A 20487-nucleotide genomic window follows, 5' to 3' on the forward strand; every position below is an offset into this window, starting at 1 on the left:
TGGGAGGTGGAGGCTGCAGTGAGCCGAGATCATATCATTGCAGTCCAGCCTGGGTGACAGAGTGAGACTGTCTCAAAAGAAAAAAAAAAAAAACAAATCTGACAAGGAGGGGCAGAGTGGCTCAGGCCTGTAATCCCAGGACTTGGGGAGGCTGAGGCAGGTGGATTGCTTGAGCCCCGGAGTTTGAGACCAGCCTAGGCAATATGGTGAAACCCTGTCTTTTTATATGTGTATATACAACACACACACACAAAATACATATAATACATAAATATATCTAGGCCAGGCGCAGTAGCTCACGCCTGTAATCCTAGCACTTTGGGAGACTGAGATTGGTGGATCACTTGAGGTCATGGCAAAACCCTGTCTCTACTAAAAATAGAAAAATTAGCCAGGCGTGGTGGCCGGCACCTGTAATCTCAGCTACTGGGATGGCTGAGGCAGGAGAATCGCTTGAACCCAGGCGGCGGAGGTTGCAGTGAGCCGAGATGGCGCCACTGCCCTCCAGCCTGGGCGACAGAGCCAAGATTCCCGTCTCAAAAAAAAAAAAGAAAAGAAAATACAGGGGCTCATCATCTTTTCGAGCTGTTTTCACTCGTCAAGTAGAACCAGCCCAGAATCTTGCCAGAGTCAGCCCTTTGATCTTTGTTCTGCCCTAAACTCATCATCTGGAATTGAATCAACTCATTTGAGAAAAAGAAAAAACAAGCAGTTTCTGGGCTCACCCTAAACCCGCTGAACAAAGTGACTGCGGTGTCACCCCGGAACCTCTCACAGGCCTCCCAGCTGCTGCTAATGCCCACTGAAGCCCGGACGCCCGGGTAAGGCCAAGGCTGCCGGACCCGCTGCGGGCGCTGGAGGACCCGGGGCTAGAGGGCGCCGCTCTCTCCTGGCTCGCGCCTCGACTCCCGGAAGAGCGATTCTGTCCGCCGTTCGGCTGCGCTCGCCTCTTCTTTTCCGCTTCCGGTGTACCTTACAGCCATGGCTGCCGCCGTCGCTGCTGCCGGTGCAGGGGAACCTCAGTCCCCGGACGAATTGCTCCCGAAAGGCGACGCGGAGAAGACTGAGGAGGAGCTGGAGGAGGACGACGACGACGAGGTACTAGGGGCTCTCGGGGTGCGGGGCGGGAAGCGGTCCTGCTCGCTGGTGGGGGAATCCGCGTGGTACGGGATCCGAGCGAAGCTGCTTTTCTGGGAGGCGGGGTTAGGGGCCCCGCTGGGCCCGGGGGTGCCCTAGCTCCAGTGGTCTCGACGACTCCCAGCGCCGCAGTGGGGCCGGGAATGGATGCCGCTTTTTCTTGTAAGACCCGCGCCTCCTCCACCACAGCTAGATGAGACCCTGTCGGAGAGACTATGGGGCCTGACGGAGATGTTTCCGGAGAGGGTACGGTCCGCGGCGGGAGCCACTTTTGATCTCTCCCTGTTTGTGGCTCAAAAAATGTACAGGTAAGGAATGAGGCAAAGGCATTGGGTACGTGCATGGGATCACCGCGGTGCTGTGAAAGAACACGGGGTTTGCAAGCAGGATACCTGGGTTGAGTGACCTTGGGCTTGTTGTACCCTAACCTTTCTGAGTCTCAGTTTCCTCTTCTGTAAAATGGGGGGATTCTTAACTGGCAGGGGCGTTGTGGGGGTTATTTCAGATTGTTGGAGATAATTAATAAGGAGCTTTCTAAGAACTAAGGAGAACGTTAAAACCGCCATCACTAACTGATACAGCCACCACAGCTGCTCCTTCTGTCTCTGGTAGGAGTATGGTTCAAGGAGTGGGTAGAATACGTTTACCAAAAACATGGGCATATGTAATGTGAGAGGTTTGGTTATTGGGTAGTTTTTCCCTGTTTTGTTTGTGTGTCTTCATGCTCTTTGAAGCATGAAGCTCTTTGAAAATCCTTTGGGCGTTTTCCTCTGCAGGTTTTCCAGGGCAGCCTTGTGGATTGGGACCACTTCCTTTATGATCCTGGTTCTTCCAGTTGTCTTTGAAACTGAGAAGTTGCAAATGGAGCAGCAGCAGCAACTGCAGCAGCGGCAGGTGAGCCCAGAGCCTGGGCATTTTGCCAGTGGTGGAGACGCAAGTTATTTCTCTAATCGTCTTCCGTGAAACCAACCCCTGGTTTCATGCGCGACAGTTTTGCCATGGATGGTGGGGGTAGGAGGGATGTTTTTCGGATGATTCAAGTGCATCACATTTATTGTGCACTGAATTTCTGTTATTACGTTGTAATATATAATGTAGAATCAGCAGGAGCCCTAAGCTTGTTTTCCTGCAACTAGACAGTCTTATCTGGGGGTGATGGGAGACAGTGACAGGTCATCAGGCATTAGATTCTCAAAAGGAGCATGCAACCCAGATCCCTCTCATACACTGTTCACAAGGGTTTGTGCTCCTATGCGAATCTAATCCTGCTGATCTGACAGGAGGCAGAGCTCAGGTGGTCATGTGAACAATGGGGAACAGCTATAAACACAGATGAAGCTTCTTTCACTTGCCTGCTGCTCACCTCCTGTTGTGTGGCCCGGCTCCTAACAGGCCATGGACCAGTGCCAGTCCATGGCCCAGGGATTGGAGACTCCTGTTCTCGAACCTGGGTTGACCAACAGTTAATGTGTGGTGGGGACTGAGATCATGTCCATGCTCTTTCAGGTGCCTGACGGTGAGAATAACATCTCAAGGCCTGTATGATGCCTTACACCGCTCCTTTTCTTTTCCAGATACTTCTAGGGCCTAACACAGGGCTCTCAGGAGGAATGCCAGGGGCTCTACCTTCACTTCCTGGAAAGATTTAGATTGTTACTGCTCTTTGAGCTGTCTTGGTGGGAGAAGTTTGAAATTCAGTAGTGTTTGAACTGCTGATTATTTGGATTTTTTTTTTAAACTTTGGCACATTGATCTATCTAAACCTGGTGGAGAGAATTCTCCCCACATTGTCTCATGGAAAGACTCAACTTGCAGCTGTGCCCTCCATGCTATCCTGACTTGCTTCTGTCTTCACTCTGATACCAGAGTGCAGCCATGCAGACGGTTATTCCAGCTCTGGCCACTCCACTCCTTTCACCAAATTGCTCCTAACTGGAAGATCTCACTTTCCCCTTGTGGGGTAGGAACCGATGCCATTGGGAGGGATGTGCCCCTGACTATTAACGACTACTTTTTTTTTTTTTTTTAAAGAATAGAGCTGTTGGGGAGGGACATGCACACAATGTGAAACAGACAAAATACATTACACCTGTAGTGTAAAGTGGCCACTATGAATTCCTATGTATAAGAGGAGGGAGGCTGCCGCTTCAGCCACAGAATGGGGACTATGGAAGACAGGGCAGGGGCTGATTTTCTCTGCACATTTTGGCTGTTAGACCTGGGTGTATGGGTTTAAAAAACCAGAAGTTAGTGCTCACTTTTTGTATTTAAATATTAAAAATGATTCCAACTGAAAGTGTCATTCATGTGCTTGTGATAAGTACCTTGAAATGAGACCAGAGGGTCAGAGAGACATACTGTCCCTCACATTTCCTCTCACCTAACCCAGCAGCACCTCCATCTTAGCACTCACCCCATAGGCCCAAATTGTTTCCAAAAAAAATCTTTTTTTTTTTTTTTAATTTTTTTTTGTTAATGAATGAGAGGTTCTTATGTTGCTCAGGTTGGCCTTGAACTCATAGCCTCACCTCCTCAAGCACCAGGACAACTGGCCCGAGCCACCAGGGCTCCCAAAAAATCATTTTAGCCAAGTATTTCATAGCAATGTTTACCCTGAATTTAGGCAGTCACTTTGAGATCCATCAGCCTAAAAGAAAGGATTGGGTCCATGTACTTCTTCAGTCTATAATAACTATAATTATAAAGCATTTGTATAGAATAACATTTATTTCTGCAGAATTGGGACAGATCTTTTTTTTTTTTTTTTTTTTGCCTGAAACCAGGTCTCACTGGAACAAAGTGGTATCATCTGGGTTCACGGCAACCTCTATCTCCCAGGCTCAGGTGATGCTCCCAACTCAGCCTCCTGGGTAGCTAGGACTACAGGAACACGCCACCATGCCCAGCTAGTTTCTTGTATTTTTGGTAGAGTCAGGGTTTCGCCATGTTTCCCAGGCTGGTCTTGAACTCCTGAGCTCTAGCCATCCACCCACCTCTGGCATCTGAAAAGTGTTGGGATTACAGGTGTCAGCCACCACGGTCAGCCAGAGTAAGCCTTTTATGTGAGTTACCAGATCAGTCAACACTAGACAATTTAGGAGGTGGTATTCCCATTTTACAGCAGAGGAGACAGCCACAGAAAGGTAATCGCTCAGGCTGGAAAGTTAAGTGCTAGATCTGGATTCCAATCCAGGCAGTCCACTACAGAACGCTGCTGCTGTGTGCTTAGGATGGTGAAGCTGGGCCCAGGCCCTCTGTGCAGATGTATGGTCTTTCACGTGTTAACTAGGGAAAAACATGAGTCCCCAGTGTGGTACAAACTTGTAGTTACCTGGATTCTTCACATTGTCAAGCTTAATTTTAATAAAATAGACGGAAAAATGTCTTGGGGACATCTTTTGAACCAAATCCCATTTCAGCAACAATTCTGTCTGGATTTCTCAGGTTAAAGATTTAATCAAAGCAAGGTATGTCTCTAAAAGATGACTTATACTGGCAATGAATTCCTTTTAAAACAGGATCATACTGAAGTTTATTTTTCTTCCTTTGCACAATTAGAGAATTCAGGCAGACAAGACATACAGAGTTTTCCATTTTTAATATTTGGTTAAACAAAATACATCTTTTGTAAACAAGCCCAACACAAGGCCAACAACAAAAAGGAATAAAAGCAAGAAAAAAAAAGCCTAGGGTTGCCCCTTACTGGGCATCAGGGTCAGGCCTGCTCACTTCCCTGAAGGAAGTGGGGCTTTTTGCCCTTGGGCATCATGGGTCCCTGTTCCTAAGCACCAGAATTGGATATGAACAGAGAAACCAGCCCTGAAATGTTTAAGCGTCTTTGCATATCCCATTGGCTCATGGACTCCAAGTGCATGGGGACTCTGAAGTGCCATTTGCACAGGCCCAATCGGATTTGTGGAGAGGAGTTTCCTCCTCTTCCCAAGAAATGGCTTACTATCTCTGACAGTGCCAGTGGCCCCAAGGTCCTGCTTGTGACACTCAGCAAGGTTGGCTGTAACGTCTGGCTGGTGGTGGTTGGAATGTCATTGTGCAGGGTGGGAAGAGCTCCCTGTGGCGCCAAGCAGGTCTGGTGTAGAAAATGGTGCAGAAGAGACTGCTGCCAGTTGCTGAGAAGACACAATGCAGTAGCCGCTTGGTGGCTTGTTACTCAGCATTAAAAACAACAAAACGGCCTTGTTGGATTGAAGATACATGTGCGGAAAAAGTGCTGGTGTAAACATGCACTCCAGTCACAGGGGGAGAACGCCTCAGCTTCACCCCGTTAAGCTTGCTCAGGATCAACATGCAAGCCCCAGGCTGGCTTTGCTGCTGGAGAGAAGTCTGGCCAGTAGGGCTGCTCTCAGTACCTGCCAAGACCATCGATCTGAGGGCCAGTGGGTCACCCCTGCCTGCCCACCTGCCTTGAGGTAACCACACCCACTTTGGAGACGTGTGTGGTATGATACTTATTTCTCCTCTTTTGTTTTCCAAAGTTACAAGAGAAAAGTGGCCTACAACTATTTCAAGAGGTAGGGGCAGGTTGAACTTCCACTGACATATAAAGAAAACGACAGGAAGATGACAAACCCAGGCCCTGTTCCATCCACAATGCACAGAACCACCCAACGTGGCACTAGAGTGACAGCCTCTGAGCCTAGAACGTCTACTGAATTCTGGCTGCTCCTACTCTGAGAATCCTGTCTTCACAATACTTTCCTCACCCAACTCTGCCCCAAATTAGTGGAATTTGATATTAAAGGCAGACTTTTTTTTTCTGATTTTGCCAGTGTGACTAAACTGGGAAAACTGCTTTTTGGCTTCTCTTGTCCTAGAATCTCCTAAATCAATGTAGTGAAGGGGTAGGGACAACACCGAAGCAGTGAGCCACCGCACGGCTGTCCCAGTTTGGCTTTAGCCACATTCTGTTAGGTCTCTATCTTACTCAGCTCACGCTAGCATATTAGTGTGGATTAGAGACTTTTCATTGTAAAACTCCACGTATGGCCATAAACCACCCTTACACCTCGGGAGAAGGGTTGGAGAAGCATGCTGGACCGCCGCCAGAGTTTTGGGACATGGTTTCCTGAGAGATCTTTATGCTCTGGCGCCTTCAAACCAGTCCCATGGGGTTTGTGTGCGTTACCTTCAGACCCAGACAGGGTGGAAAGTGGAGGCAGCATCTCTAGGTGAGTCTCAAGCAGCAGTGACAACTCAGCAGAACACCTGTGTCAAGTCCTCACAGAAAACGGAAAATAAGCTAGGATTCCCTCCCCACTCCACTTTCTCCTCTGTCTCTTAAGCAAAACAAGGGTTTGTGATTGCTGGCCTTGAGTGCACAGAGCTCCTACCTTCCTTGCCCAGGAACAAAACACTGGGTAGTTCTTACAACAGTCCACATGTCTGTCCTATTGCACTGTCAGATCTGAAGGGGAAAACCCGATGAGACGTCTGGGGAAGCAGCAGGGGCAGACCCACTGCAGAGGCCACAGCACATCACAGACACTGAAGGGGCTGAGCTGAGAGGGAGGCTGGGCAGAACTGTGTTACACATCAGTCCTCCAACTCTGATGGGCCTCTACCTCTTCTGGTACCACCAGCAGGAGTTCACAGTTCTTTCCTCGTAAATGATGTTTTAGAAACTTCCTGTGGAAAAAGGAATAGAGAAAATGCCAGTGAGTGGCAAATTCCAGTCTCAGGACCACAAAGTCACCAGAAACCTCACTATACCCTTGGTGGTCCTAAAATCATTCCTATAGTCATCTGGTTTTGGAGATTTGGTTACCCCTCCAATCTGTCTGCTTAAAATCCCAACCTAAATTTTTGCTCATCCTTGTAGTTACTGCCAACAGTGACTAACAGTACCCAAAGTAGTATAAAGGACTTTTTATTTTTTTGGAGACAGAGTTTCACTCTTATCTCCTGGACTGGAGGGCAATGGCATGATCTTGGCTCACTGCAACATCCTCACAGTGATTCTCCCGCCTCAGCCTCCTGAGCAGCTGGAATTACAGACAGGTGCCCAACATCATGCCTGGCTAATTTTTGTATTTTTAGACAGGGTTTCATCATGTTGGCCAGGCTGGTCTCAACCCCCTGATCTCGTGATCCACCTGCCTTGGCCTCCCAAAGTGCTGGGATTACAGGCATGAGCCACTATGCCCAGCCTCTAAAGGACTTTTACAAATGCTCTTCTTTGGTCCTAGGGAAATTCAGTCCTTCCTGGCCTGAATGAATGTCTTCCTTTCTATGAACTGGCAACTACACTGTCTCAGTTGTCTTCAATGGAGAAAAGGTTACAATGCCAGCCCCGCCAGACCAGAAGGCCAGTATCCCAGGCTGTGCATCTTCCCTACCAAAAGGACTTAAAAGTACTGATGGACCATCGAAGATTAAGGTCAGGTCTCAGACTCTATGATTCTAAGTAAGGCAGGGAGAGAATCCAAGGACACAGGAATTTCACTGCCTTTTGTCAAATAACCAGAGATGAGCTCTGTGTCCCCAACATAAGAAATGAAGGAGCCCAGCACCTTGGCCACAACAGGTGCTGGTTACCTGAGCTCGCTCTCGCCTCCAATCCACTCGGGCATCTTGAGTTTGGAGTCGAGGTTGTAGTAGGCCCCTTCCACCTCTCGGACACAAATCCAGTGCTGCCTTTTGAGGGGCAGCTTCAGTGGACCCCAGCATAGGCTGGAGGGCAGATTCATGATGAAGCCCATGACGTTAGTGAGGGCAATGACACCGACATCCCTGCAGAGGAGAAATGGTGATAGGCTCTGAGGCAGCCCACTTCCCAAGGTTCTCTGGCTGTAATACCACAACTGGCTACCTCCCCACTCATGCCATGAGCCCAAGTACTAAAAGCTTATACCACAACCGTGCTGTTCTCCACCAAGTTAAGGCTGATTCAGATTACCTGCGCTTGTCCCACCAAACAGCTTCATAGCCTTTGGTTTGAAGTGCTGCCATAATGACATTCACGTCGTAGTTGCCATTTCCCAGCATGCTCTTCTTGTGAGGTGTCACCATGGTGTTTGGAGACAACCTACCAATGTGAAAAGAGGAGGGCTGAGACATGCTGGGTGGGCTAACCCCCCTTGCCCTGCACCGCCAGGGTCAGAAAGCACTTTACATCACTGCCCCGAAGTTAGTTTCCCCACATGCAAGTGCAATGTCACCAGCTTCTACCTAAGTATTTTGTAAGCATTCCATGAAGGAGCCTCACTTATGAAATCTGCCGCCTACGGCAGCCTTTCTGTAGTCTTCCTCCTGATCTGTTCTTCCTGCCTTTTTTTTAAATATTGGAAAATAGAATTCAATATTTTCATTTGCATGGATAGTAACTGCTGTCACTCCTGCTTTCTGTTTAAGGCCTGTAAACTTGGTAATCATTAATCATTAAATACTCAAAGTACTGAGGTCCATGTTAAACTGGAATGCATGGCCCACCTAAGGCATTCTGTGTGTGTATGTGTAGCACATGAACAAATTTTTCTTGAAATACCCAATAAATCAACTGAAGAAAAAATTTTGTGCCAGGAAAACAAAACTCAGCTGCAGCACTGGTTTGCCCACCCAGTTTGAGGCCATTTACTTCCAGGTTTCTTTAGCCAGTCTGTGTTTCAAGACAAGGTCCATACTGAAGGCATTTCTAATCCTATTATTTTACTTTTATGAACTTGTTAAGCCAGGAGCTGAGGAAAGGCCATTTGGCAGGAAGGGTTCAAAGGAGAGGGGAGAAAGGGAAACGTGATGAGTTCCTTGGGGCATAAAGTGTATGTTCAAGAGGCTACTAGATGCCATCTCCAGAAGAGAATCAAGATGTTAGGCCAAGGATGTTAACTCTACAAAACTTAAGAAATCTTGTAAAGTGTTTTTTTTTTTCTCTGAGATGAAGTCTTGTGCTGTCACCCAGGCCAGAGTGCAAAGGAGCGATCTTGGCTCCCTGCAACCTCTGGAGAGGCCTTTTCTGGGCCATCCAACCATAAGTTTCTCCCAGTCACTACCTCACATCAACCTTTTGATTTAACTACAATCCTGTCACTAGCAGACATGCTTCTCATTGGTCTGTTTTTCTACACTAGACTGACAGCAGGGGCACGGACTATCCTGTTAACTACATTGCTAGGGCCTAAAGAGTGCCTGGCACATGGCAAACGCTCAAGGAATGTTTGCTGAAATGCTGAGTGTTTATTTTTGTTATCCCATCTCTTTCCATGTAGACATTAGTAACCGACTCTTAAAAGGGCTTATATGCTCATCTCCAGGGCTAGCAAAGAAATCTGCAACTGGCCGAGCGCAGTGGCTCACACCTGTAATCCCAGCACTTTGGGAGGCCGAGGTGAGTGGATCACCTGAGGTTGGGAGTTCGAAACCAGCCTGACCAACATGGAGAAACCCTGTTTCTACTAAAAATACAAAAAATTAGCCAGGCGTAGTGGCACATGCTTGTCATCCCAGCTACTTAGGAGGCTGAGGCAGGAGAATCGCTTGGGCATGAGAGAAGGAGATTGTAGTGAGTGAAGATTGCACCATTGCACTCCATCCTGGGCAACAAGAGTGAAACTCTCTCAAAAAAAAAAAAAAAGTGCAACCAAACTTTATCTTGCTTGTAATAACTATCATTTATTGAAGACCTCTGTGCCAAGCACTATCAGGTGCTTTAATTTGTATTTTACTTAATCTTCACAATAAACCTATGACGATATGAATCATTTCTATCGTATAGATTCATAAAACTGCATAAAAATGAGGTTTGGTGGTTTTAACTGACCTGCCCATGAGCACTTACAAGTGACAGAACTGGGATTCAAACCTGACTGCACTTGAGTCCCAAGATATGCTTGCTGTTTGTTTATTTTTATTTTTTTACTGTGCCCCTCACCCCCATGCTTGCTGCTTTACAGCAAGGATCCAAGAATCAGAGTAGGAGAGGGTAGGGGCCTGAAAAGAGGAGAGGCCGGCTAAGTCCCTGAGGACTGGGGCTGAAACATAGTTTAAAAAAAACAAAGGTTTGGACGGGCGCGGGATTACAGATTACACTTGTAATCCCAGCACTTTGGGAGGCCAAGGCAGGCGGATCACCTGAGGTCAGGAGTTTGAGACCAGCCTGGCCAACATGATGAAACTCCATCTCTACTGAAAATACAAAAATTAGCAGGGCGTAGTGGCAGGCACCTGTAATCCTAGCTACTTGGGAGGCTGAGGCATGAGAATCATTTGAACCCAGGAGGTGAGACTGCAGTGAGCTGAGAAAGCGCCACTGCACTCAAGCCTGGGTGACAGAGCGAGACTCTCTCTCAAAAAACAAACAAACAAGAGAACACATATGAAAGAAGGCCTGGCTCAAGATATAATTGCTTCCTTTCTCTTTACCAAATTTCTAATAGCTTCTCATTCCTTTCAGTGAAATCTCCAACCAGTACATAAATGAAGGCTCCAACAAGGAAAATGCTGAGTCTTCCACCTAATTCACTATCTAACTCCCCACCAGGCTCAAACCTAAGAACAGCACTTCCCAAGGGTGCTCGTGGAGATGCCAGTTCCATGCTCATTAACAGAGGATACCAGAAGGCATCCAATACAGTAACAGCTGAATGAACCAAGTAGGTAAATGGGTTTCCTGCAGAATTCTTGGGAGTCCCTAACTTGCTAATTTTTACCTTGAATTTCAAGAAAAGGGGATTATAAAATATGCTTCAGTTCCCAAACACATTTGACACCTTTGCTTTTTTTTTTTTTTTTGAGACGGAGTTTTGCTCTTGTTACCCAGGCTGAAGTGCAATGGCGCGATCTCGGCTCACTGCAACCTCCGCCTCCTGGGTTCAGGCAATTCTCCTGCCTCAGCCTCCCGAGTAGCTGGGATTACAGGCACGCGCCACCATGCCCAGCTAATTTTTTGTATTTTTAGTAGAGTCGGGGTTTCACCATATTGACCAGGATCGTCTCGATCTCTTGACCTCGTGATCCACCCGCCTCGGCCTCCCAAAGTGCTGGGATTACAGGCATAAGCCACCGCGCCCGGCTTTTTTTTTTTTTTATTATTAAGTGTTTGGTATTTTCTCATCACACCTTTGTTTTGAGGTGCACCTGACAGAACTAGCGTTCCAATAATATTTCTTCTCTGTCCTTCATCTTCTGTCTTGGATTCAAATTATTTCCTGTCTATTCCCACTCCATCTCCCTCCTAACCAAAGTCTCGACTCGGACTTTTGAAACAGATTCCTAAATTGATCACCTTGCTTCCAAATATTCCTTCCACCAATTCAGACTCTATGTTCCTGCCACATTCACCAAGGCATCATTTCACTTCCCCTTGTATAGGAACTGACAATGGTACCGACTGCCTATCTGGCCAGTTGTACAGCTCCCAGCCCTACTTGGCCAGCTGTATCCCTCTCACTAGGCTTAGTGCACGGTAGGCACCATGATCATATGGCCTTTATTCTATTTTTCTTCCTCTGTCACCTAGGCTGGATTACAGTGGTATGGTCATAGCTCACTGTAGCCCCAAACTCCTGAGCTCAATTGATCATCCTGTCTTACCCTCCCTCTTGAGCCACTGTGCCTGGCAGCCTCTACTCTTTTATCCTATTTCTGTTCCAAGCCAAATCCTACAGCTTCTTCAAGTTCAACCTCACACCCTTTTTCCATAGGATCTCCCCTGGATCCTCTGTGAAAAGGGAGGGAGTGAGGACCATACATATCGGAGTTCATTTCCAAGCACCATCAACCCTAACTATGAGATTTAATCTCCATGCCTATTACCTTGCCTGTAAAAATGGGAATGGTTACTATTTCACAGGACTGTTGGAGAATTCAGTTATTTTATATATGTTCAAGCAAACACTAAATCCCTGGATGGCTCTTTACTTTATATCCCTCACAGGTAGGCACTGGCAACTCAATAAACGTTGGGCAATTTGATCACTGCAGGAAATGTTGAGAGTAGCTTCCATCTCATTCTAAAGGAATGGTCATTTGAATAGTGGGGCCCACCCAGTGTACTCATCACACCAGCACTTGTTTTGACTTTAACAGTAATCAAGTGGCTACTGTGTTAGCTGCTTTAATGGGCTTTATCACTTCCAACCATCTTGAGATACCATAAATATGGAAGCTGAGGTGCAGAGGTTATGGTGACTTGCATAGTCAGGCATAGCTGGTGAGTGGGAGGGCTAGGATTCAGCCTCTACCCTAAGACAATACGGAACAGTGCTCTGGATATTCCAACACACCAGTCCCACTGAATTCCATGAGATCCTGTTGATTCCAGTGGCAAGTATTCTTGAGACTCCTTGGCAAACTCCTGGTCAGGACTGTCTTAATGATTTCCATAGAAATTCTGGGCTAGACAGTGAGCCTCACTCCTGTCATCACAGCCTGAGGTTAGAGCCCTGAGATGTGAAGTAATCCACAAGTGAGAAGATGTGCTCTAGTCCAGGTCTCCCCCGTCTGTGTCCTCAGGTAAGTCCCTGTTCCTCTCTTGTGATTTCCATTGTGTCTGACTATGGTGATGATTTTGGATATTAATGCATAGGGAGATGGGAAACATTTCATCAAGATTCTTTTCCCCATCCAAATTCTTTCTTTCCTTATTAGATGTGAACAGACTGACATTAGAAAATATGGCTCAGAACTTCCTGATGTTTCTAAATCAGGCATGGGTCAAAGAGCTAGGCACATATTAGTAACCTGTAGATGTGAGATACCATTACTATGTGTTTGCCTAGCCCTTGGACAACATAATTCAAGTCTCTAGAGGTTAATACTTAACAACTTTTCTCAGTTATCATCAGCATACCTTAAAATGTAGCCCCTTCCACCAGATCAGGAACTGTGTGATGGGGAGGCTGGAATACTCATCCTCTGTGGTAGAGAATGCTAGTTTTTGCCTAGATTTTTTTTTTTGACAGGGTTTTGCTCTTTTACCCAGGCTGGAGTGCAGTAGCATGAATATGGCTCACTGCAGCCTCAACCGCCTGGGCTCAAGCCATCCTCCCACCTCAGCCTCCCAAGTAGCTGGACTACAGGTGCCAGCCCCCATGCTCAGCTAATTTTTAAATTTTTTGTAGAGATGGGAGTCTCACTATGTTGCCCAAGCTGGTCTCAAACTCCTGGACTGAAGCCATCCATCCGCCTTGGCCTCCCAAAGTGCTGGGATTACACGCATGAGCCACAAACCCAGCCCTAGTTAAATTTTAATATTAAATATCCTATTTAGGAGAGAAATGCATAGCTAGATGGAAGAATCTGATCACTGAAAAACTGGGATGAGTCTAGTGAAAATGTTTTAGACCTGAGGACTTTCAAAACAACCTAGCAAAGCTGCCATCATATAATTTGATTTCCATGGCCCTTTTTTTCAAACCTTAGGCACATTTTTTTTTCCCTGTTTTTTTGAAAGACAGAGTCTCACTGTTGCCCAGGCTGGAGTGGCAAGATCTTGGCTCACTGTAACCTCTGCCTCCTGGGTTCAAATGATTCTCCTGCCTCACTTTTCTGGGTAGCTGGGACTACAGGCATGCACTACTATGCCCAGCAAATTTTTCTCTTTTTTAAGGCCGGGTGCGGTGGCTCACGCCTGTAATCCCGGCACTTTGGGAGGCTGAGGTGGGCGGATCACCTGAGGTCAGGAATTTGAGACTAGCCTGACCAATATGGTGAAACCCCATCTTTCAAAAAAAAAAAAAAAAATTTTTTTTTCTATTTTTTAGTAAAGATGGGGTTTCACTCTATGTTGGCCAGGCTGGTCTTAAACTCCTGACTTCATGTGATCCACCCGCCTCTGCCTCCCAAAGTGCCAGGATTACAGGCGTGAGCCACCACACGTGGCCCACATTCTTTATATGAAAAGATGAGATCAAATTTCTACATCTCTAACATATACACTGATGACACCTGCCCAGTTTATCTTTTGTCCAGTTTCACAGGTTGAAAACAGATCCTTTTCAACAAATGACCTCTTTTTGCAGATGTTGCCACTATGTTGAAATCCTGGACCAAGCCCTGACACACCTGACTCCTCCCTGTCCTCCTTGCCGCCATGTTGAGTCATTAGCTCAGCTCTGAGTTCCTATTCATTTCTAAGCATGAATCATCTCATACTCACAACTCTCTTGAAACTCCACCCTGCTTTTCTATTTGCTTCTTTTATCTGGCTAAAATTCAACTGCTAAGATGAACTTCCTCTCAACAAATAGCACTTATCAACATTTCCCTCCCATTTCTACCATTCACTAGCCACACTTCAAAACAGCATAGAGTTATAGCCACTAAGATCCAAATTGATAATCTTTTCATTTTAATGCTCTGAATGTCAGGGTTCTAACTTCACTTAAATCTAATCTCAAGGCCTGGTTAAAGTATAGCTCTGAGATGTGCTTTTCAGGGGCTGAGGCCTGTTCAGCTTGTTTTCTTTATGGTGACTTTGTAGCGCCTGGCACTCGGCAGGCAGCTAGTCAGTGTTGGTTAAAAAAATTCCACCTTCTCTCCCTCACCTCTTCTCCCTTTGCTTTTTCCTCTAGATTCCTTTCTCACTTGTTTATTTTTGGTCCCTAACTACTCAATAAATTCTTTCAATATAAAATACTCTATGCAGAATCCCACTTCTGGAGTGGGGACAGAATACATGCCCTTATGTGCTGGCTTGCCGGCACTTTTTTTATATTTACATTATAATGCTAGAATCAGGAAGTGCAGTACAATTTGCTAAAGCTTTAAAAGGAATAGGACCTGGGTTCCATGCAGGCATTTAGCAAACATTTAGCATTCTTTTATTCAGGAGAACACAGCTGAGAAACTCCTGTTATTATCCACACTTGACCAGCACAGTCCAGAACTTCAGCACTGGCCCAACTTGGCAGCTGGAGGAACAGCTACTGATGGTGCAACCCTACAGGCCTTTCCAGTACTTGGGAAACAGGAGAGCAGTTAGTGGGGCAGGTTCTAGAGTCACAAAGGGTGGGGCCAAATCCTGCCATCAATAGCTGTGAACTCTCTTGTGAGGACTAAGTTAACAAAAGTAAAGTACTCAGAATGGTGCTTTGTACTAAGTGTTCATGTGTGCTGGGGATCTCATCATTATCCGCACAGTCAGATCAAGGGCCAAATGTACAGAAGTGAAATTTTTTCTACCAGAGTGTGACTGGATATAGAGAATCTTGTTTCTGGAATTTATTTCCTAGTGGGTGAAACTGGGGAAATCGCCTCAACTGCATCCTGATTTCCTAAGATCATCACTGATAAGGTTGTTGCAAGATTGTTCATATAGATCACAAAGCATCAAAAAGTATCAAGCACAGTTAGGTATTCACCCTGGGTCCTTTCCTTCTCCCTAGTGTTAGATTAGGAAATAATTTGAAAGTATCAGGTTAGAAGTAGGAGAAATACTAACGGCTGGTCAAAAGAAAGCAGTCCAACGTACTGGATCCTCCTTTCAGTGACATGATCTGATGATCTGAGACAAACGATCTTATCTCCCACACCCCAGGTCCTGCAGAGTCAACTCTACTTGCTGCCAGATTATGGCCGTGATGCAAACAACGCATTTGCTCAATGCTAAGGCATTACTCTGGTTACTACTGGCATTGGAAAATAATTACTCTCATTATAGTTTTGTCTGCATATGGGGATTAACATTCTTTTAAGAGTAGGCCTCTGGCTCTTTCAGGGCAAATGATCCGTACCTGTGTTTTTACAAATCACCCCAAATAGATTGCTTCCAGCTGTAATTCTGGTCCCTATGTGGCAATAACTTCATTTACAAGCTAAGAGAGTAAGAAAAACGTCTTCTGGAAATGCCAATAAGCACTGCTCAAAGAATGCTTGAGCTTTTCTGCAATGAGGACTGAGTGGGCCTAACCCTTTCTAGTTGGGGTCATCAGGCAACATCACCACCAGAGTTGCTACGGACCGCAGACATGCTGTTGTGTTCATCAAGACACGACATAAGTGATTCTCAAAACCTTTAACAAAGCAATTCTAGAAAATGAGAGCAGGCTATAATCCCAGCACTTTGGGAGGCCGAGGAGGGTGGATCACGAGATCAAGAGATCGAGACCATCCTGGTCAATATGGTGAAACCTCGTCTCTACTAAAAACACAAAAATTAGCTGGGCATGGTGGCACGTGCCTGTAGTCCCAGCTATTCGGGAGGCTGAGGCAGGAGAATTGCTTGAACCCAGGAGGTGGAGGTTGCGGTAAGCCAAGATCGTGCCATTGCACTCCAGCCTGGGTAACGAGCGAAACTCCGTCTCAAAAAAGAAGAAAAGAAAATGAGAGCAAAGAGAATAAAGCTGAACTCTTTTTTTTTTTCCCCAAGACCTGTCACCCAGGCTGGAGTACAGTGGTGGGATATTGGTTCACTGCAACCTCCACCTCCTGGTGCAAGTGATTCTCCTGCCTCAGCCTCCCGAGTAGCTAGGGCTACAGGCATGCACTACCACACCCAACTAATTTTTGTATTTTTAGTAGAGACAGGGTTTCACCATGTTGGCCAGACTGGTCTCAAACTCCAGGACTTAGGTGATTCCACCCGCCTTGGCCTTCCAAAGTGCTGGGATTACAGGCATGAGCCATGGTGCTTGGCCAAAAGCTGAACTATCAACCTGTGGAGTGCCATTTGTTCTAAGTGGGTAAGGAAGACCATCTAGAATAAAGGAAAAAGAGGAGGGGATCCAGAGTCAGCTTCAAATTATAGCTTTGCTATCTATTTAGAAGCTATTTGAACATATTACCTCACCTTTCTGGCTATTTATCAGTAAAATACAGGCAGTGAGATGAATGCTAGGAGGGCTACACAAAGCAATGTACGAAAAGCCCCACTGCCAGCACCTGGCCTCACAGAAATGCTGAGCACTGTGTACACATCTTGCTTGTGGTATCCCCCAAATTCAACCTTTGATGACAGGTGACTGAATGGATCTTGTCCCACTTCTAGATCGTAAACTCCCCGGCAGGAGAACTTTAGAGGCATTAAACCTAGTGGTCAACAGCGTACTTAAAAGAATTCAACCCAGCTCCAAGTCTTGTTACCTTGGGCAAAGTACTGAACTAAATGCTGTCTTCATCATTAAAATGGAAATAACTCCAGGTATTAACATGTCTTCCATGGGACTGCTGAGCAGATCACTCAAGAAAACAGCAGAGGCTATGAGCATTGTGCTTAGCCCACAGTACGTGCCAGATAAATGGTAGTGATTATCTTTTCCTGTCGCGTGTCCCTTACACCTGCTAATGGCATCTAGCTAATACGTACAGACTTGAAGGCCGATGAAGCTGAGATATTGCCCCACCCACAGAAATCCAGAAATATCAGTAAGTATCAAGATGCCAAGGAGAAGGGTCCCTACCTCTGGAAAATCTCTTGCAGCGTATCCCGGGTGAAGGCATTGCTGTCCTGGAAGACGTTATTGAGGGCGTGGAGGGCACAAAGCTCCCTGCGCTGTTTCTCATGGTAGATTTGTGGGGGTGCTGCCTGGGGCAGCTCCAATGATTCAGATTTGGCCTTGTCTCCTTTCCATGGCACACAACTCATGTTTTTTCTTTTAGGTTCCAGAGATGGCTAAAAACACCCCACTCTTCCCTCCAGTGGAAGAATGTAAGCTTCTCAGTCTTTTCAGGATTCCTGAGGTCCACCTTATTCTCTGGTGTCCATGATTTATGCTTTGTCACTGGGAGAAAAGATTGGAATGAAAAGAAAAAAAAAAAAACCCACCTCTTCTCTCTTCTCAATAGAAAAATAACTTTTGGATTAGTTTTATTTTGCTACCACTGTCAAAGTGCAGAATTTAGAAAATTAAAAAACACATAAAATCTAAGACCTTTTTTCCCTTTCCCCACCCTTCCCTCCCACCCCTCTCCAAAAACCCCACGATTTTCTTGCTGTTTCCCTCTGCAAATGCCAGGCCTCAAAGCAGGAGGACCGAACACAATCGGTCACATCGCTCCTTTTCTTCCATTTCTTTCGAACCACGACGCCACTGATTCGGGAGACAAGGCCTGGGTGGCTGATAAAGCGCACGAATCGAGCAGCTAGCGCGGGCCCGCGGGCGTGGGATCGCGGGCCGCGCGGGGGCCTCGGGGGCAGCCCTCCATCCCCTCGGGTGCGCTGGGGCCCGCAGGACGCGACTCCCTCGGAAGGCGCGGACTCTCGCCCTCTGGCCGCGGCCCTGCGAAGGAGACAACTCAGGTCAGCGGCGAGCGGGCGCGGGAAGTGCGCGGCGGGGCCAGCCCCTGCCGGAGGGAAGGTTCCGCGCCGCAGCAGCCAGGCCCGCGAGGGGTGGGGCCGCAGAGTCCGCCTAGCGCTCCAGGGCTCCGGCCCGCCCGGCTCGCCGCCCCCACCCCAACCTCCCGGCCCGTCACGTGAGCGCAGGCCCGGACGCCCTCCCGCCGCGCCCCCGGCTGCAGCCCCCAGCGCCCCGGGGATTGCTCGCCGCCGACCGCCCCTCACCGCCGCCGGCCTCCACCTGGAGTGCGGGCCGCCAACTGGGCCGCGCGGGCGGGCGGGCGGGCGCGCGCACCTGAGCCCGACGTCAGCGGCCCCCTCCCGGCGCGTGCCCCGGAAACGCCCTCCCGCTCCTCCCCGCCGTGGCGTCACGGATGACGTCATCGAAGCCTGCCTGCGAGCAACGGATGCCTGGCGAGTCCCGGCGCCGATGAGGGTTTGGGCTGTTGCAGGGGCCTCCGGTGTTGGGCTGCGGAGCTCGGCGGCGGCCGGCCGGGCCGGGGTCTGGCGGCTCGGCTCGGCGCCGTCCCAGGAGGGGCGGGGCGGCCTGAGGGAGTCCTGCCAGAACGCCCGCCTGCCCTTCTCCCGGGTGTGGGCGTTGTTCCGGGGCGGCCGTCAGACCAGCAGCTACTGTCCGCGGCTCTGCGCACCCCTCCCCTCTCTGGGCCGGGCTTCTCGGCCGAGCGGTCCTGCCCTCCTGCGTTGACCATTTTATGTGTGGCTAACGCGCTGCTCACCAGGGGGGGATTGCGAAGCACCTGATTCGGTCGAGCGCAAATTGACTTGTTTAGTGCGCCCGACCGCGCCGCGCTGTTCAGGGAGCGCCAAGGGTAGGTGCCTCGCTGGAGTCACATTTCAAGTGCGAAGGAGAATCCTGTTGCAGTTCCTTAGTGTCGCATTTGGGTTCAGTACACACAAGCCACTGTCCTCTTGCCTTGGGGCTCCCCGCTCTTCTCACTGTGGCTTTCCTCTCTGCATAGACCTAAGCGCATTGTGTGCGTTGTCGGGAAAACGCTCAGTCGCACCTGGATTTCATTATTTTTTCTCTTTACCTACTCTTAGGGTAGTTTCCCTCCTTTTGGGTTTTTAATAAAACTGGAAAAACAGGAAGAAGTCGCACTTCAAATTTAGTCTTTATTTTTTGGAGGCGGGATTTCACTCTTGTCGCCCAGGCTGGATTGCAATGGTTGGATCTCGGCTTACTGCAGCCTCCACCTCCCGGTTCAAGCAATTCTGTCTCAGCCTCTGCGTAACTGGGATTACAGGCGTTTGCCACCATGCCTGGCTAATTTTTGTATTTTTAGTAGAGACAGGGTTTCACCATGTTGGCTAGGTTGGTCTGGAACTTCTGAGATCCACCGGCCTCGGCCTCCCAAAGTGTGTGAATTACAAGCGTCGGCCACCACGCCCGGCCTTAAGTTTTAGTTTTGAGACAGGGTCTTCCTCTGTTTCCCAGGCTGGAGTGCAGTGGCGTGATCACAGCTCGATCTCCTGGGCTCAAGTGATCTTCCTGCATCAGCCTCCTGAGTAGCTGGGACTACAGGCAGGGACCACCACACCTGGCTAATTTTTATTTTTACTTTTGTAGAGATGTTCGTCACGTTGCCCAAACTGGTCTGGAACTCTCGAACTCCAGGGCTCAAGTGATCTGCCCGTCTTGGTCTTTCAAAGTGTTAGGATTACAGGCGTGAGCCACCGCACCTGGCCAACGCAATTATTTTAACACCATTACACTCAACAATGTTATAATTTAACATGCTGGAGTGCCTGCCAAAAGGTGGGGAACACTTTGCCTCTGTCCAGCCAACTTCTGGATTATCTTACATTTTTGTAATTTGTAAGCTACCCACGGATATGCTTTTATTTACATGTGATTAGTTTGAGGGCTTGCTGTACAGCAAGCACTGTTCTAAGTGCTTTACATATATTAGTTCATTTGCAGCTGATTATCCTATTAGATACTTTATTTCTTTTCTTTTCTTTTTTTTTTTCTAGAGACAGAGCCTTGCTCTGTCACCCAGGTTGGGGTGCATTGGCGTGATCTCCGCTCACTACAAACTCTGCCTGCTGCGCTCAAGCAACTCTCCTGCCTCAGCCTCCCGAGTAGCTGGGACAGAGGCAGGACC

The 20487-nt window shown here is 47.8% G+C and overlaps 3 protein-coding genes across 3 annotated transcripts; 1 reads left to right on the forward strand and 2 right to left on the reverse strand.

The window, feature by feature from the left end:
- Positions 1–959: 959 nt before the first annotated feature.
- On the forward strand, positions 960–4518 carry TOMM22 (translocase of outer mitochondrial membrane 22). The gene is made up of 4 exons (XM_002743779.6): positions 960–1098; positions 1327–1445; positions 1914–2031; positions 2712–4518. The coding sequence occupies exons 1-4, from the start codon at positions 982–984 to the stop codon at positions 2784–2786; spliced, it is 429 nt and encodes a 142-aa protein (XP_002743825.1). The 5' UTR covers positions 960–981; the 3' UTR covers positions 2787–4518.
- Positions 4519–4640: 122 nt separating this feature from the next.
- On the reverse strand, positions 4641–18308 carry JOSD1 (Josephin domain containing 1). Its single transcript, XM_002743780.7, has 4 exons — positions 17487–18308; positions 8051–8179; positions 7690–7884; positions 4641–6780 (listed from the first exon to the last, which is right to left on the reverse strand). The coding sequence occupies exons 1-4, from the start codon at positions 17669–17671 to the stop codon at positions 6681–6683; spliced, it is 609 nt and encodes a 202-aa protein (XP_002743826.2). The 5' UTR covers positions 17672–18308; the 3' UTR covers positions 4641–6680.
- Positions 18022–19224, reverse strand: LOC144578143 (uncharacterized). Its single transcript, XM_078340813.1, has 2 exons — positions 18756–19224; positions 18022–18305 (listed from the first exon to the last, which is right to left on the reverse strand). Exons 1-2 carry the CDS (start codon positions 19069–19071, stop codon positions 18169–18171), a joined length of 453 nt encoding a protein of 150 aa, XP_078196939.1. The 5' UTR covers positions 19072–19224; the 3' UTR covers positions 18022–18168.
- Between the last annotated feature and the right edge of the window lie 1263 nt (positions 19225–20487).

Source organism: Callithrix jacchus, chromosome 1, assembly GCF_049354715.1.
Source record: "Callithrix jacchus isolate 240 chromosome 1, calJac240_pri, whole genome shotgun sequence".
Lineage (NCBI taxonomy): Eukaryota > Metazoa > Chordata > Mammalia > Primates > Cebidae > Callithrix > Callithrix jacchus.